The sequence below is a fragment of the Mytilus californianus genome, unplaced genomic scaffold, assembly GCF_021869535.1.
Source record: "Mytilus californianus isolate M0D057914Y unplaced genomic scaffold, xbMytCali1.0.p SCAF_17, whole genome shotgun sequence".
NCBI lineage: Eukaryota > Metazoa > Mollusca > Bivalvia > Mytilida > Mytilidae > Mytilus > Mytilus californianus.
In genome coordinates this window covers 8,887,686-8,907,424 of record NW_026262659.1, presented here as the reverse complement: position 1 = coordinate 8,907,424, position 19,739 = coordinate 8,887,686, and the positions used below count along the sequence as shown (strand labels likewise).

Sequence of the window (19,739 nt, the reverse complement as noted above, 5' to 3'; positions counted from 1 at the left end):
AAACATCTCACTTGTATGACAGTCGCATCAAACTCCGTTATATATACAACGACGCGTGAACAAAACAGACATAATAGGTAAAATAGTCACAATATGGGTACAGCATTCATCACTGTGTCACAATCTCAAAACAAACAAATATTTAACAAAAAAGCACAGAAAAGTTACAAATTACATTATAATACATTTTTTCTGTTTTCGTCCATATAACTGTAGAAGTTTTACACATTCTTTATTACCATCTCGTTTCAACAACTTCAGGAAGTTGCTCCCGTTTTCGTCAGTATAATGTATATCAGCTCCTTTATTTATTAGTAACTGAACGGAGCTCTCTTTGTCAGTGTCGTATTGACTTCCACAAACGTTTTTTAGAGCAAAGTTAACGTCTGCGCCATTTGATATGAGAAGGTCAATAATACTTTCTAATTCCCGTCTAAGATTTTTGTAATGTTTTCTTGTCTGATAAAGCATGCCCATGTCAGTGGACTCCATTCAATAGGATCAACTTTGTGCACATCGGCACCACATACTATCAATAACCTAGTTGATTCTACATCATTATGTTTGAAAGCCCATATAAATGCCTCCCCAGTATCTGCTCCGTTGTTTATCAGTAATTCTGCAAGACATTGATAATCAATTTTACATGCCAGTATTAAAGGAGTATCTTGCCATTCATTAGTTTGATTCAAGGTTACGTTCTTTTCAATTAGTAGTTGAATTATATCATAATGTCCAATTTTTGATGCCTCAAATAATGTCTCTACCAACTCCTCATTTCCACACTTTCCCATCAATGATTTACAAAATGAGTTCCCTACTTTTTCATGGGCACATTTAAGTGATTGAAAAATGCTGGCCCTACCATTTTTCACTAAAAACTGAAATATTTCGTCGGTTGAATGCTTGCAAGCGGTCATTAAGGGAGTGAAACCATTTTCATTGCATTCATCAATGTCAAAATCAAACTTTAGAATTTTACAGATTGCATTTAAGTTATTAGAGCAACACGCGAAATGGAGAGCTTCATACATATTTACACCGTGCTGAATAAGTAATTGCTGTGTGTTTCCGTCTTTTTTGTCACATGATTCAATAAAAATCTTATTCAAATCGCCACCTGCTTCAATTAAAGATTTTGTTAAAGTATTTTCTCCTATTTTAACAGCAGTAAGAAGATCGTTATTAACAAAAGACCCTCGTTTCAATAATAATGAAATAATGGGTTTGTTGTCGAACTTACACGCCCTCATCAAAGGCGTCCACATATTTTTATCTTGATGGTGAATATCAGCACCATTAGAAAGCAATTTCTCAACAGTGCTTTCATCGCCATATTCACATGAAATAGTCAGCAAGCGGTCTAGATTTCCTCCATTTTTTACCAACGTATCAATGATCCATGTATCATTGTCTCGCATAGCGCTTAAAAAAATTGTTTCAATATAGGCACCTATTCTAATTAAATAATCAACATTTTTCATATTTCGTCCTTTTAAAGCCCATCTTAAAGAATTCCAACCATTTTCATCGATATCATTGACATTCGCTCCTCTTCTTACAAGCAAACGTACAATATCTGTATAAGACCTGTAACTTGCCCACATTAACGGAGTTGTTTTGTTTTCGGACAAAATATTAACATTCGCTCCTAATTCTAACAGAACTCTGGTAATGCATATCTTATTACATCGACATGCTGACAGTAGAGCTGTTGAAGGATCAATGCACTCTGCTAACCAGTGCGTATTGCGTCGGTCTACCACCCTGTAGTCAATATCTGCACCATTTTCAATTAGAAAATAAGCAAAATCAGTTTCATGTAATTTACAACTTTTGTATAATATTTCATTTATGTTCGGCATTGTTCTAAGCAGGAGATTTATTATTGTAGTTTCCTTCATATTAAAAGCTAACACTAGGTCTCTGTATACATTTGCCCCGGCTTCTATCAAAAGTGAAACAAGTTCTGTTTCTTTGTTTAAACACGCTTCCCTTAAAGCCGTTAAGCCACCATAAGAAGACATATTTACATCGGCCCCCTTATTGATTAAGTACTGAGTAATTTCAATATTTCGGGCACGGCAAGATATTATAAGAGGGGTGTAACCAAAAGGATCGCACCCGTTTATCAAAGTTTTACTTTTCTCAGTTTTCCCGTCCATTTCAAGAAAACTTTGTTTTTTATCATCAATTAAAAAATCAACCGTTTTCTTATCGTTGTCTTTGATTGCATGCATGAGTTCCTTCAATTCAGAAATACCATTGCGGAAAAGCAACACAATAATAGCCTTTTCTTCTTTTTTTAATGCCTTTTGTAGAATTGATTTTCCATCGTAAGAAATATGATACATATTTGCACCTTTTTCAATGAGCAAAGAAGCTATTTCTATGTAATTGTTTTTGCAAGCCCACATTAATGCTGACCACCCACAGTTATCTTGTTGATCGATGATGGCTCCTTTGGATAGTAGAAATTTTATTATTGTACGTCGAACTTGATTAATTTTAGGGTCACGTTTATTAACATTCTCGTAAACCTTGCTGTAAACCCTCGTGTCGATATAACCAGCATTTTTTCTGTTTATAACACCTATACACACAACCAAAAGAGCAGTTTCACCATCCTTATTTCTTTTATTTACATCAGCTCCGTGCTCAACTAATAACTTTGTGAGGTTATAATTATCACTCAAACAAGACGCCATCAATGGAGTCCAACCTTCATTATCAGCTTTATTACAATTAGCCTGACCCTCTAATACAATACAAACCAATGGTAAATGTCCTTGAGAACATAATTCAATCAAGGGAGTTACTCCATATATATCCTGACAATCTATATCGACTCTGTTCTCAATCAAAACATTTACTATATCAGTGTGTCCTTCTGTACAGGCCAGCATTAATGCTGTTCGACCAAATGTATCCCTTGTGTTTAAATCAACTCCCTTTTTAATAAGAAGTTTTACAATATCTACTTTACCACCTTTACACGCTATCATGTAAGATGTTAATCCTACGTCGTTGACCTGGTTAATATCAGCTCTATTTTGGATTAAAATGTCTACAATAACTGTTTGCCCGTAAAAACATGCCCACATTAATGACGTCCATGCATTTTTATCTCCTGTATTCAAATTTGCACCTTTATAAATGAGGAAATCGAACATTTCATGCGCTGAGCGTTTGCGGGATCGCATTACCGGTGTTTGTCCTTCGTAATCACCTTTGTCTATATCAGCACCATGGTAGAGGAGCAATTCGGCCAATTGTTTGTTACTACTGGTGCATACCCACATCAATGGAGTTGGACCTTTGTTTGTTCTTTTGTTTAAGTCAGCTCCTTTGTCGATAAGGAGTTTTACTGCTGCTTCATATTTATTTATGCATGCCATAGTCATGGGAGTATGGCCACTTTTATCACGATGATTAACCTTTGCTCCTCTAGATATCATCAACTCTAACAAATAACAATGACCAGAAGATGCTGCTGCATTTAATGGATGAAAGCGGCGATCAAAATAATTATTCGTATGGTCTAATATAAATTCAGCTAAATCCAAGTAGCCTTTATAACAAACAATATACAATGATGTAACTGGATCAGTTCCATTTTCACGTGTTTCATCCTTTGTAGTCAACAACCTATTTAGCATGGAGTCAGAGAGAGTTAAAAGAAACTTGATTAATTTTGATCTGTAGCTTGTAAATTGCATTTGATTGTTACAGAAAACATCATAAATATTCCCCTGTAATATGTCTTTAATGATCCTGAAGAAATATTGATTTTCATTTTTTGTCTTTACTAAAATAGAAAACGTGTCATGTTCCTCATTCAAAGAAGTAATATGCGTATGGTCTCTTATAACTTTGCTATCAGAATACAAAATTACATCTCTTTGCAATGTTTTGCCAAAGTAATAACACAGACATTCAAACACTTTATCATGAATACAAGTGTAATATATGTCTGTCTTTTTCATATATGTATTTAATAAGCAATCATACTGCCGAAATATTAGTTTAGTCGGAGTCTCTCGATTGAGTTCACAAAGATCGAAAATATTTTGAAGTTGGAATCTGGAAAATTTTGTCTGCGTTCCATAGATCTCTGTTTCATGAGCGTTTGTGTCATTCTCCATTGCATCTAAACGGATATATCTTTCACAGTTTTTATCTGGATTTCTTATAGAAGCATTCAATAGAACACAAATTAACAATGCACAATATTTCAGCTTGTCTTCTTCTTTCATAGCAATTATCTCTTGTTCAAATATTTCATAAGGATTATTGAAGAAATTCAATGGGTCAGTTATAGGACGTGTTGTATACTGCTGACACATAAGAGGAAAATATTCCATCTGTCCTATATATTGTTTAATTTTTTGAAAAATATCTTGCGGTAGATATTTCAGAGCTATCTTCTCCTTTTCCTCTACAGAAATAGAATAACACCCGAACGACAAATCACACACATTTTCATTGAAAACAGTAAGCCTCTTAAAGCTTGGATCTTGGAAAACAGAATAGCGATTTGATGTCAAAATTTTCACATCATCTGAATTTACAATAGTTAACTGTGATAGATATTTTTGCCACTCCCTGACCTCATTTTCATTAATAGTATATTTTCCACAGATATCGTCCACTACAAAGGCTATCTTTCTCCCCTTATTAAAATGGAGTGGAATATCTGCAGGACTACGACAGGGAATTATTATGTAGCCCTCTGTATTCCGGAGCTTTAATGCTATATGATGTATAGTAGCCGATTTACCAACTCCTGGTAATCCTGTGACAGTTATACTGTTGCTAGCTTGCAGATGATCACATATATATTTAACTGCAGCAGTTGGCATAAAGCATATATCTTTATTTTCCCATATTGTAACTTCTTCTTTGTGAGAATCTGTTAAATGATAACATTCCATTCGATTAAAAAGTAACTGTAATGAATTGATTATACTCGAACGATTATACATATCAAGTTGTATCATTGTTCGATTCGTTCTTGCGTTATACGGATGACATATTAAAAGTTATATTTATCGATTAGCTGATTATATTTGACATCCAAGATCATGATGAAGATGCAGTAAAATTTTATTCATATAAATCAATAGATATATAATGTGACTTGTTTGGAATATTACAACAATATTGGGATGTCATAGGTACCCGTACACGTGTACTTAAGTATGGGGATGAAAACATACGAAAAAAACCATACTCAGAATTCATTGTTTTTAAAGTTTTAATTGGATAAAGTACAAGATTACCAGTATGAATGAGTGAGCTCTCTTAAAACAACAAAGTCCTCACTATTTTATCACATTTTGAAAATGTCAGGTTAACCCTGTCTGAACAAAGACCTTGCAAGGATCCTATATACCAAGTTATAAAGACACTAAACTGAGTTTTAAGCAGTTGCTGAACCATGGAAATCAGATCAAGGACAATGGACATAGGAGATACAGAAACTTCGTTACTACAGTCATCTCTACACTAGAAATGAATATAATACCTTCAGAAATATAGAGCTTTATTCAAATTGCCGCTACCGCAACCGCATAATTAGCCTCACCATGTCTCATTTTACGACTTTTGGCGTAAGAGAAACAATAAGATTAACGGTGCCAATTTTCAAAGCACCAGATGCGTACTTATGTCTCACCAGTGAGAAATTCCATCTTTTAATTTTATTTCGCACATTTGTTTATATATTTATTTTTTGCTTCAATATGTTTTCTAGCTTAACGACTTCCAAATGTGAATTGGTTTTTTTTGCCAGGTTTATAAAGCTTACCATAACATAAGCACTCATTTGTTAAAATCTGTGATTCTAGTGTATCACAATGTTTATTACTTTTAGGATCGAGACGAACCACTGCCTAAAAAATACAAGTTAAATAAAATATTAAGGTAATCTGGGTTTATAAACAAAATATGATATAATCGTTTAAGACATGTTACCATGCTTATTCCATAATAACGATATAAACAATGAAACATCGAGCTTGTTCAAGTGTAAAATTTTGTAAATTCTCTGATTATGTAGGGAAAATCGATATATAAAAAGAGGAAAATGTGGTATGACTGCCAATGAGGCAACAATGAGAAAAACCCATACCGTATAGTCGGCTATAAAAGGCCCTGACATGAAAAATATGAAACAATTCAATTGAGAAAACTAACGGCTTAATTTATAAGAAAACAATTTACGAAAAACAAATATGACAGACATGAACCAACGACAACCACTGAATGTATACACAAAAAGAAAAAATGGGAAGGTCTTTCCATTTTAAAATTTCTTCATTTTTTTGTTCCTGTACCTTGTCTTCAAACGCATTAACACTCATAAAGTCATTATCAAAAGAAGCCATCATAATATAATACTACAGTACTCAACTCTTTATAGTTATTTTTTCAATTTTGTAGTACTATTTTCAAAATTCAACTATTACTCCTATTTGAAATTTTAATCCTTACCCTAACCATAACGTTCAATTTTCATCTCTTACTCCTATTTGAAAATTAACCCTAACTCCTAACCCTAACCCTAACTTTCAAAATTCATCTCTTACTCCAATTTGAAATTTAACCCTCACCCTAACCCTAACTTTTAAAATTCATCTCTTACTCCTATTTGAACTTTAACCCTAACCCCTAAAAACTGAAAGTGCCGCTGAATCCCCCTCTTCCTACTGCTTACGTCGTAAAATATCTTTTAGAGGTCAAGTGGTTGCCTTCATCAAAATATGAATAACAAATCACAAAAAAGAAGCTTTTTTGAGGGTTTATGAGGTTTTGCACTAAAGACAAAAGGTCTAGTGTAAATACGCAAGACGAAATTCTCAAATATAAATGCTGATGTCTTATGAACATCCGAAGGATTTTATTTGGTAGATTTATGAGATAATGTTTGATTTTTGAATTCAAGAGACACAAAACATCGGCCTTATCGTACCTTCTTTCTGTTTGGAGGAAATTCTTCTAAATAGAGCGATTCCGAATCTATAAAGAATACTGTCCTTTTAATTATGGTAGTTGATATAGTTCTAAGGTAGATACCTGTTTCAGCGATAATTAATGTTTATAGCAACGAATTTGATCGATTTGGGTTAACGGAATAACACACGGAATGATCATTGGAAAGAAGAGAACAAGTCTCATCGAAATCTCGATGTCGTCGTTGTCTACAGTGGTCACTGTTTTCTTTAATTTGGGTCAAAGATCAAAGCTAAAATTTCAGGGAAAACGCAAAGTCACATTTACATAGCTTGCCGCTTGTACATACATGCGTTTTGGCAAAATGAATTCAAATAATTTAAAGCATTATAAATATAGTTTCTATATTTAGGACTAATTAGAAATTTCTGTTGCAAAACATGATTCGAGATTGACATTTGAACTAATGGGGTGCACATTTACAATTTTCATTAAGATGTTAAATAACAATGATCTTGACCGAGTACAATTTCAAAATTTGGAATTTTTATATCAGATTCGGTACCAGTGAACCCTAGAGATGTTTTTAAATAGATATTATCAGTTATAAGTTGCTCTCCAAAAAAAGTTATTTTCCTCCGTCTTTTGATAGATGGTGTTCGACAATTTCTTGGTAAATTTCTATTTTTCTTGAGTGAGTGTGGAAGCACACTCAATTGGGCTTTGTTCCTTTACTTGTGTAATATAAACGCCGAATGGATTAAATTAGCAGTTTATTAGAGTATATCTTTGTTTTATAGAAATGGGAAATACTTAATACAGTGAAAAAGGATGAGGGATTGTCAAAGTTATGATAACTAATTGCCAATTAGGAACAGGTTATTCACTCCATTTTACACATTTATATGACTTGTTGAGCAGAAATTGGCTATAAAATTGAAATGTAGATAATTAATATCTGAAGGAATATTGTTCTGTACAGCATCGGTGTATTTTATAAATACTTGCAGACTACATAGAAAAATTGTCGAAGCTAGTAGTAGCTATAGGGTTTCATTGTCTACTGTAAGTTTGAAAGCCCAAGGACCACGTCTAGGTCAGATGTTGTTTTTGTCTCGCCTGCGCCGCAAATCTCAGAATGCGAGATATAGAGAATACAACCCGACGGTGTTGGCGGCGACAGCGTAAACTATTTGTAAAGCTTTATATTTCAGGGTGGAGAGGACCTGAATGCTTCATACCTTGTATATAGATGCGTTGTGCTACGAAGTTTCAACCTGTCAAAGTATCATGTTCCTTGACCTCATTTGCAAGAGTGCACACGCTGAAATATCTCGCCTGCTTCACCATTCATGATTTATATTTTATACGCATAGTCCTAGAGATACAGTTTTACTACAAGTATCACATAAACTTAACATTGTCAATAATCCATGAAAAAGAGGTCATGGTCAGATAGACCAAGCCAGACAGTCATGTACACCTTACAATCATTACTTACACCAACTATAGTTGTCATATTGATTACGGTATAAAACATACAGACCAAAGCATGAAAACTTAATATTGACCAATGAAACATGAAAATGAGTTCATGGTCAGATGAACCCTGCCAGACAGACATGCACACATTACAATCATCCCATACATCAAATAAAGTTGACCATATTGCTTATAGTATCTGAGAAACAGACTTAACCAGGAAATCTTAACATTGACCACTGAACCATGACAATGAGGTCAAGGTCAGATGAAACCTGGCAGAGAGACACGTACAACTTACAATCAGTCCGTACACCAAAGATAATTGACCTATTCTTTATAGTATCTTAAAAGGGGACTATATTACTAAAACTTAACATTGACCAATGAACCATGAGGTCATGGACAGATAATACCTGCCAGACAGACATGTACTCCTTACAATCATTCCAAAAATAGTTGGCCTACTGCTTACAGTATCTGAGAAACGGACCTACTCATGTAACTTTAACCTTGATCACTGATCCATGAAATGAAGTTGAGGTTAGGTGAACCCGGTCTAACTGACATATACACATTGCAAGGAACCCATACACCAAAATATAGTTATCCTTTTACTTATAACAAGTGAGAAATTCAAATAGAACAAAAAAAAAACGACAATGGACTTATGACCAACGGAAACTTCGTTAAATAAGGCATCTGTATACAAGGTATGAAGCCTACAAGGCTACTACCCTCTGAAGTATAAAGTTTAATACAAACAAATGACGCCGCAGCTGATGTCGCCGCCAAATTTTTATCCCTGTCTCGCATTCTGCGACTAAAGTCGCAGTCGTAACACAATCTGTATAGTTGTATTCGTCATATGAATATTTCACTTATTATGAGTTATAGGATAACTATATTTGGTTAATCTAGTAAATGGCATCCTTGCAAGGTCTACACGTCCAGTAGACAGGGTTCACCTGACATCGATTTCAGTCCATGTATCAGTGCACAAGGTTAAGTTTTCGTGGTCAAGTCCGTATCTCAAATACTATAAGCAGTGAGTCAAATTTGTTTAGTGTATGGAATGATAGGAAGGTGTACATGTCGTTGTTGCAGAGTTCATCTAACCTTGAATTCATTTGCATGGATCATTGATAATTTTAATCTTATGTTATACTTGTTCTATAACCTTTACGTATAACCTTGTTGTATAACCTTGTTGTATAACCTAAGACTTTCAACATGATCAGTAAAGCAAGGTAGACATTTCAGAGTGTGCGCTCTTGTTTTTTTCTATCTCTTTATTCCAAACCTACATCTATCACTGTAATGTTGTTTATTAAGCACGTACATTTAAATACGACCATTGACAACGTATAGATCCTTTGAATAAACTCATTCTTTAAGGATATCATTTATAACCGTAGTAAGATTTTTGAATATACTTTTTTATTGGTACTAACATTGATTCATGCATTTCTCAGACTTTTGATGACGTCTTTACACTAGCTTTCAACTGCGAGTACTTTTAGATCATTACTTTGTGTCTTCTGTCCTTATCTTAGTTGTTTTTTGTGTTAAATGCCAATTTTGATGAGTCTAGCCATTTCCAACTGATTTTTACAGTTTGTCTTTTTTTGTGTTGTTACACAAGTTTTGTGTTGTTACACAAGTGTTCCAGGTAAGGGAAGGGTTGAACGCTCACAAACATATGTAACCGTGCCGCATTCTGTATGTGACTGTCTACGTAATGAAAATCAGGAGCCTGTAATTAAACAGTTATCGTTGGCTGCTGTATGTTATGTCTATTTGTTGTTTATTGTTTTGTCAAGATTAGACCGTTATTGTTTTTATTAATAAATGTATTTTTTTTTCACAGAAAAAAAAAACAAAACATCACAATTTGCAACATTGCAGATCGATCGAACATGCATGCATGTCAGTAACTGCGAGTACTCTCAGATCTTTGCTTAGTGTCATTTTGTTGTGAGGGATATATAAGTACCCGTCTACGTCCACTCTGTGTTTTTGTTAAATGTATTTCTATTTTTATCTATCTGATGAGTTAAGCCTTTTTCAACTGATTTTTATAGTTTGTTCTTATGTTGTACTGTTACACCACTGTCCTAGGTTAGAGGAGAGTTGGATCCTTCAATCGATTTTAACCCCACCACATTCTGTATGTGCCTGTCCCAAGTCAGGAGCCTGCAATTCAGTGGTTGTCGTTTGTTGCTGTGTAACATAATTGTTTTTTGTTCATTATTTTGTAAATAAATTAGGCCGTTAGGTTTCTCGTTTGAATTGTTTTACATTTGTCATTTCGGGGCCTTTTATAGCTGATTATGCGTTGTGGGATTTACTCATTGTTGAAGGCCGTACGTTGACCTATAGTTGTTAATTTCTGTGTCATTTGGTCTCTTGTGGAGAGTTGTCTCATTTGCAATCATACCACATCTTCTTATTTTTATATTTAGCACATATATTTCAGTGACTGCAGCGGTTTGTTTTTTTCTTTATTGTTTTTTTTGTATATTATTCAGTTTGAATAGTTTCACTATCATAACAATTTGTCTCATATTTATTCCCAGTGTACCATATTCAGGGTCTGAAAAGAGACCGACCGGTTTGATTCTTATACTACAATTATAACCATCAAAAATCAATTCAATAAAAAAAATTATAGTTCTGAAAAACCGACACATAACATATTCCTCCAAACAAAACAACCATTTACAAACTTAATTGACCATTAAAACAAATAAATCAACCATACAACAAGCAAAAAGGAGAAATGTGTTTGATGATAACTGTCGTAATTAATGACCATTTTGAGCCAAAATTTACTTGTCAATGATTTTGCATTCAAAATTGAGGATTAATGCGCTCCATAGTATATTTATTTAAGATTTCCAAAACACCAGGGGTTGTTTTTAGTATCAGTTGACTACCGAACGGTGTTGTTTCACTGCAAGACAAACATTGGTTGACAATTGACATACAGAAAAGTGATACATGTACAATTCAGAATATACCTGGTTTTTATGAAGCTAAATTTAAGGTGAAATATTAAGAGAGATGTGACATTTGAAAAATCAGGTTGATTATATAGGGTTTTGAATTGGTGGTCTAACACCTTAAATCAATGCAAAAATGTAGACTTAATTTGTGTTTTACAATTCCAAATATTTATCAATGACTAACATTACACCCACGAAATTAAAATCATACATGAACTGTATCTAATTGCTCCAATCAAAATAAAAATCTCGTGCTGGAAACATAAAAATATTTCGGGAAATTTTTTAGTCTTATTAAAATGTTGAAATACTTTTTGAATTACAAAAATTACTTAAATATTTTCCACCTTTGTTATCTATAGATATCTAATACATAAACTAAATTCTAAGCACAATTTCAACCACCAACAAAGAGCGCAATATTTTATTTTTCATGTAAAAAATAATTTCCGTACAATAAGGTATTTTACGGTACCCTGTAAAACACCAAATTTAGAAAATCGTGTCCACGGGAACTTACGATTACAATCATGTTTGTAAAATATAGCTAGTTTTCTATTATTTGCAAACAAATTAAGCCGTGTGTTTTTCTATAAACTTAAATAAAGGCAACAGTAGTATACCGCTGTTCGAAACTCATAAATCGATAGAGATAAAAACAAATCCGGGTTACAAACTAAAACTGAGGGAAACGCATCAAATATAAGAGGAGAACAACGACACAACAAAAACACAACATTAAAATGTAACACACAAAGAAACGAACTATAATATAACAATGGCCATTAAATTTGTCAACAAGCGACCTTTGTCACACTGGGCACTCTACTATTAATGTCGCGTTCTTAGTAAAACTTTTGTGCAATAACTGTTTAGAAAATTTTATCTATCTATAGGTTTAAAGATCTGAAAAATTAAATATAAAGCAAAATTAAAAGCAAAATTTTCTCAATTGCAAAAAAAAAAAACAACAAAAAACAACAAAAAAACAGAAGACAAATATTTTCTTTTGACGCAATTGATGTCTTTTGCACTACGCTTTGGGATTTGTCGGGATAAATAATGACATTTTCTGAATGTTTTAAATAAATCTTTCACAAAATTTGAACGACAGTAGGGTTCATTTTGCTGAACACTGTAAATAGTTTTCACTGAAAGGGGCATTAGCTATGAATTCGATACAAAAAATGAAATATGATTGTTTATGTTTCAAACATTTAGAACAGCGGAACAAAGAAATAATATTTCGCTATTAGCCTTCAGTTGTGTTCAATTTCATTAAAGTAAGCCAAAAAACATCACTTATGTATTTTGCCTTGCAAGTAAATAATTCAACGCATTTGAATCCGTAGTCATGCAACCTTTTAATTTGACCTTAAGAGGAGATAGGCGCTCATGTCTTCACCATATGTCTCATTCATTTAATAGAAAAGAATGTCAACATTGAAAAGCGAAACAATGAATCCATCAGGAATAACCCTTTTGTTGACTGATAAGGCCCACAAAAAACATTTTTATACAGGTAAAAAGAAAATTTACTTATATGTTTAACCTATAACATGAAATCCAACAGACTATAAAAACAAATCCGATTGCACGTGCTCGCTATCTTTTTATATTTACGTTTATATCGGATTATATGACCATCAGTAGTCTTCGGAGGTCATCTCTATTGATATATATATGATGTTTGATCTAAAATACGTACGCAATCCTGCTACATTAAAGCGAACCCATGTGATGTTAATTGTTTCTTTTTATCTTTTTGTAATTTGGACATTCGTTTTTGTATGTTAAAAATAAATAAGAGAACTTGAGTCTCAAATCGCTGAACTTGAATTTGACTTCGTACTTTTTTTAACCTTTTCGATTCGATGAGTCTTTTGTAGAAGAAACGCGAGGCTGGCGAACACAATTTTAATTCTGGTATCTATAATGAGTTTATTGACATCAAATGCCCCTTTAAACAGCAAGACGATTTGTAGATTTTATAGTATATAATCAAAAATAAGTTATTGATTAAATATGAACAAATATTGATTGAAAATATATTGGAGAAAACTTGCGCGGCTTTGATTCCTTGGCCACATTGGTATTACTTTTGATCCTTTGATTTTTTCAGCTCTTCAATGTTTTTTGTTAGGAGATTGGGTTTCACATAGTGTTGTCTCGAGCATCACAATAGAGACATTTATTGTCGAAATACTTATCTGGTGCAGTAAAATTTATGTCGTTAAATGTGATTACAATATTATGAAAAGATACCATATAGGGCTATATTTCTCATTATGAATTAACTACTCTGTTATTTGAACTAATAAGATAAAAACTGTCTATGAAATACAAAAGTGTCAACTCGGCCAATACAGAATAGGCCCCAACAAGAAAAATATGAAACAATTCAATTGAAAAAAAGCTGAAATATTGATACAACCATTCAAATCTGTCTTCACAATAGACAAATCCATAACAATACCAGAAACATCAAAACAAATAGAGGAATCTATGCCTTGCCTTATTATAACAGAAAGGGGATTTGAAAAACGGCATCAAAATGTGAACGCATGAAAAGCTTCTGTACCAGATGGAATGCCGAACAGAATACTCAAAGAATATGTAAGCCAAATAACAACAGGACAGACAGTGATCTCTCAAAAATATGTAGACACTGGAACTCTACCACAGAAGTGGCTAAACGCAAACATATCATGCGTATTAAAAACAATAGATAAAAATGCTGCTGAGAATTAATCACCTGTAACATTCTCATCAGTTCCAGGTAAAATCCTAGAACACATGATATGCAGGCACATAATGAAACATCTAGAAAGGCACGAAGTTTTAACATCATAAAGACATGGTTTCAGATCTGGTTATTCATGCGAAATCAAATTACTAGTCACCTTAAACGACTTCATGGAAGCATATGACACCTGTTTCCAAACTGATTTTGCCGTCTTAGATTTCTCCAAAGCTTTCAACAGAGTACCCCATAAGAAACTGCTGTAAAAAATGGGCGGATATGTAATTAGAGGGCCAATAAACAACTGACTGAATATGTTCTTAACAAACAGAAAAATGAAAGTAGTAGTAGAAGGAAAACAATCAGAGGAAGTAACAGTTGATTCTGATGTGTCACAAGGCACAGTCCTAGGACCGTTACTCTTAGTTTGTCATATAAATTACCTCCAAGACGGAGTCAGATCTTCAGTTCGACTTTTTGCAGATTCATAAAGACACAAAAAGATCATGACATTCTCCAAGAAGATCTCAATAACCTAGAGGTATGGGCCAATAACTGGGTAATGAGGTTCAATGCAAGGAAATGAACACCCTAAGCATAAAAAACTAGAGCCTAAAATTCTAAAGTTTAAAAGGACACATTCTACAAGAAGTGGAAACTAATCCATACTTGGGCCTACAAATTTCAGAAGATCTTAAATGGACTACTCATATTTCCAAAGTAGCGAAAAAGGCTAACTCAACACTAGGCTGACTGAGGAGGAATTTGAGATACTGCCTACAAGAATGCAAGAAAACAGCATATATTGCGCTTGTCAGGTCATCAATGAGTATGGAGCAATAATATAGGACCCCTACACACACACAAACATTAACAAGAAGATGGTTACGTCTCTAATATGCTCGCCAAACTGGAACTTCAAGATCTACAGACAAGACACTCAAGCCAAAAGCTTATATATCTGTACAAGGTGGTTGAGGGGCTAGTTCCTGCTAAAGAACCAGACGAATATTAAAAAAGCACGTCCAAAAAGAACAATTACTGCCAAGAAATTTGACAACTACCAGACAATTAATATTTTGGAAAAACAAGTAAAGAACAACTCAAAGTGTTTTGAAATTCCAACTAGCCAAACACCACAATATTCAAACTCATTATTCGTGAAAACAGTGATCGAATGGAACCACCTTGAAGACACTGTAGTGGGCGCACCGAGCATTGACGGCGCTCTCTCTAACGTTGTATTGAATCCAGTATTGGTTTCCACAACGTATTCATACAGCTACAGATACAGATAAAGAATGTGGCGGGGTTACATGTTTGTGAGCGCTTAATCCTCCCCCAACCTGGGACAGTGGTGTTACAGAACAACATAAGAACAAACTATAAAAATCAGTTGTATTTGGCTAAACTCAAAACATCGGTACGAGGCTAAAAAACAAATAACATAAAAAATTAGACACAAAGCAACGAAATAAGAGTACTCGCAGTTAATGAAAGCTAGTTCAAAGCCAATTACAATTAATAGATAAATCATGTTCTCCCAAATTAAAGCATCAATCATTACAAATCCAACGGATATAGTGCAAAAACGCAATAAACAGTCTGAGAAACATGTGGCGTTGTGCAATTCCATGTTTTAATTTTTCAAAAACAAATTAGATGTTTAATCAATATTTAAAGATTTTTCTTCTGTGTAAAATTGGTAACCTTTAAAGTTAAATTATAAGTTTATTAAAAAATGCAATAACTTCACATGGATCGTATCAAAATTTACGGGCTTTATAAACAACATCACCGTAAAAATTAGGATTGGACATCCCATTTTGAATAAGAACTCTTCAAGTACAGCCAAACTTCCTTACCAAATCGTTGTAACTTTGAAAGAATTTAGTAAAAATTTTAATTAATTTGTGAAAACGAAATCCTTGACTTAATAATTTATCAGTTATACATAAAATTTGTAGATTGAAATCTAAATCGCTACTATAGACACGAGTATAGCGAACAAGTTGTGAAATATACACACCATAAGAAAGGGCCAAAGGAACATTCCCTTCCAAAAAGGGAAAATTAACAACTGGGAACGAAAAATCGTCTCTTTTGTCGTAAACTTTTGTATAAGAGTTTCCTGTGTGAAACTGACATATCCAAACCTAGAAACGGAAAATTCTTGATCATTGAAAGAACAAATATCATCAAAGTAACGAAAAGTGTTTTAAATTAATCAATTAAACGTAATTTAGACGGATATTTACTGCGTTTGGCCATAAACTGTGATTCAAAACAATACAGGAACAAGTCTGCTATTAAAGGGCGCAACGGATGCCCATAGGAACACCGTCAACCTGTCGATATACATTATTGCCGAAACGTAAATAGATGTTGTCAAGAAGAAAATATAAAGCTTTAATCATCTCATCACAGTTCTAGTCAGTTTTTCTAGGCTTAACATATTTCCCGTTTTCATTACAGAAGAAGGCTTTATATGAGTTCCAAGCAAATCAATCTGCAACCGGATTTTTCAAAGGACCATTTAATTAAATAAGAGAACTAGTCGATAAATCATAATTGTCAACTGAATTGAACGGACCATCAAAAGCACGCAATTTGTCCAAAACATCTAAAGACACTCCAAAAAAAGTTAATTCCATTATTTTCGTATGCTTTATTACAAAAATTGATAACAAGATCTTTAATAGAAGTATGGGAACTAATAATAGAGCCCTTTTAAGCTAAATGTAACAAAACATACCGCTGTTAAATCTGTCCATATATCATTAAACTGTTGTGTTGGAATCGTGCTTCTATGGAATATGTAATTTCGATAATGTTTAATTCTTGCTAAGTCTGCTCCGTCGTGTATCTCATTATTTGCAGGAAGCTTATCAAATCCATTTGATGGAGATACTATGTGTGTTAGGTTCCGCAAGAGACATACCATTAGTGAGATGTCAAAGTTTTCAGATAGTGTTGCACCTTTTTCATAAAATAAGAAAAATAAATAATGCAGATTAATATGATAAATTTAAATTATTACATTGTTTGCAATGAATTACCGTGATTTCCCAGTTAAATAAAAACCGATAATTTCACATGTGAAATAAATTCGATAATTTCACTCCTCTGACGTCATACAACTATAGGTGTTGCCAAGACGTTGTCGATGACATTACATCAAAACAAATTGTGAATGCGTAGAAAAATATATAGTCCCTTGCATTTTCTATTTTATTTCCATTAAAAAGCTCATTGTCAATGCAATAAAAGGAATAACTTATCAAAGAATTCAAAAATCGAAAAATTTTCAACTCGTGACCGAACAACACTGATAATTAACTCATTGGCTACGCGCATTCGTGAATTAATGCGTTGTTCGGTCACGCGTTTGATATTTTTCTATATTTGAATTCTTCTATTAGTTATTCTATAAATAACCTATATAAATACTTCATACCTAGAATAAAAGATTTTAGAAATCACACAGTTTTTCCAGAGCACCCTTTATCGGTGGCTTTGTTAGTGTGATTAACTTCTTGTGACGTTTATTTTTTCTATTTTATCAGTTACCTCATTATAATTTCTGTATCATAAATAGCTTTTATTCCAATTCCTAAAAGATATTCACTTACAAATATAATTTAGTTTGTAAGACAGAAATATTTGCAAAATCTGAAAAAAAATGCATTTCCGTGCAAGTTGTCGACGGTTTCAGAAATTATTGTCCAATATGAATGACTGTAACACTAACTACTGAATGTATACTTTGTAAATACGAATCATTTACTATTTAAATAGTAGAATGCCCATATCGTTATTAAACAAGATTGCCGAGCCCCTGTGTTCTACTTTCCTTGTGTGGGTTTTGAAATGTTATATAATGTGTATACTAGTACTTAAAAACATATACATACCAGTTGCAGGATACAAGAGACTCAACTGCATTGCATTAAGCACTCGCATAGATCTAAGCTTAGACTCCTCATTCTTTAATGTTGTAGGAAGTGATGTTGGCGGAAAATGTTGGTTGAATTTTACTCTAACAGACGGTGTAGCAATTGTGTTAATGAATATGATTAATTTGAGATAATTTGCCTCTTCATTTGATAGTTTTGGCATTTTATCATGTTCTGTTGTCTTGTCAACTGCAAAACCTGAGTCCTTTTTCTTCCAGTGCGATCACTACAGTCATTGGACTCCTTATAATAATAGAAAAAGATTTTTAAAACCTTGTACGTTTTGTATAACTTTGCATATTAAACAAAATATGAATAATACAAGCATCATATCCTTATATCGAGTTGTGTTATTTAAAAACTTTGGTATTATCTACTTGATATAAATTTAAAACCAATATGAAAGGGAAAGAAAAACAGAGACGAAGCTACAAAGTATTTGTGAAGTTAACACCTATAAAAAGAAAAACAGAGACGAAGCTACAAAGTATTTGTGAAGTTAACACCTATAAAAAGAAACACAGAGACGAAGCTACAAAGTATTTGTGAAGTTAACACCTTTAAAAAGAAACACAGAGACGAAGCTACAAAGTATTTGTGAAGTTAACACCTGTAAAAAGAAAAACAGAGACGAAGTTACAAAGTATTTGTGAAGTTAACACCTATAAAAAGAAACACAGAGACGAAGCTACAAAGTATTTGTGAAGTTAACACCTATAAAAAGAAACACAGAGACGAAGCTACAAAGTATTTGTGAAGTTAACACCTATAAAAAGAAACACAGAGACGAAGCTACAAAGTATTTGTGAAGTTAACACCTATAAAAAGAAACAAAGAGACGAAGCTACAAAGTATTTGTGAAGTTAACACCTATAAAAAGAAAAAAAGGAGTGCCAGTGTATACAACAACCAAACGACAGAAATAATAAAAAGACATCATTAGGTCATTATTAAGTCGTCATTAATAGACAGGTGTCTTTTGATGTGTCAAGTCGTAAGAAGTCCATACTCTAAACGAAATTATGAAATAAGGTATTTAACATAATCTATCAAATGTCTGTAATCAACTCTACATTCTCTCAATATCAATATATGGTTATATATCTTGATTATAAAATATTTGTCTTCCAAACGAACGCAAGTTAGTCTTCTTCATGGGTAAAAGTGAAGAAAATAAACAGTGTTGGATCGGGCTTCTCAGCTTCTTAAGATATTCGAACATTTTTAGTAAGACAGGAAAGGAATTAGCCGTGGGGAAGCTCTTTATAACTTTGAATTATGAATCATTTATTTTTTTTACAAGAGAATCGAGACATTATACATTATACCCCCCCCCCCCCCCCCTTTTTGGAAACTCATTATATTTTAGTATTTAAAAAATAGGCATGTTTGTGTTTCATCCACATTTCCCGAAATAACACCAGGATTCTTCTGTCGATATATTAAATTACACACGTATCTAATGTATATGAACTGGATAATGATCAGCTGGGTCGTAGATTGGAACGTTTTTATCTTTTACAGAATTTGGAAAGATAGATGTGACCGATTAAAGAAACATTAAATAATGTGTCATGTGTTGGATTAGTAACAATT

At 33.2% G+C, this 19,739-nt stretch overlaps 1 protein-coding gene across 1 annotated transcript; it reads right to left on the bottom strand.

Moving 5' to 3' along the window:
* Positions 1-422: 422 nt before the first annotated feature.
* LOC127726464 (serine/threonine-protein phosphatase 6 regulatory ankyrin repeat subunit B-like) lies at positions 423-18,320 on the bottom strand. Its single transcript, XM_052233842.1, has 4 exons — positions 18,102-18,320; positions 16,943-17,166; positions 5,810-5,894; positions 423-4,369 (listed from the first exon to the last, which is right to left on the bottom strand). The coding sequence occupies exons 1-4, from the start codon at positions 18,304-18,306 to the stop codon at positions 423-425; spliced, it is 4,461 nt and encodes a 1,486-aa protein (XP_052089802.1). The 5' UTR covers positions 18,307-18,320.
* Positions 18,321-19,739: the final 1,419 nt, after the last annotated feature.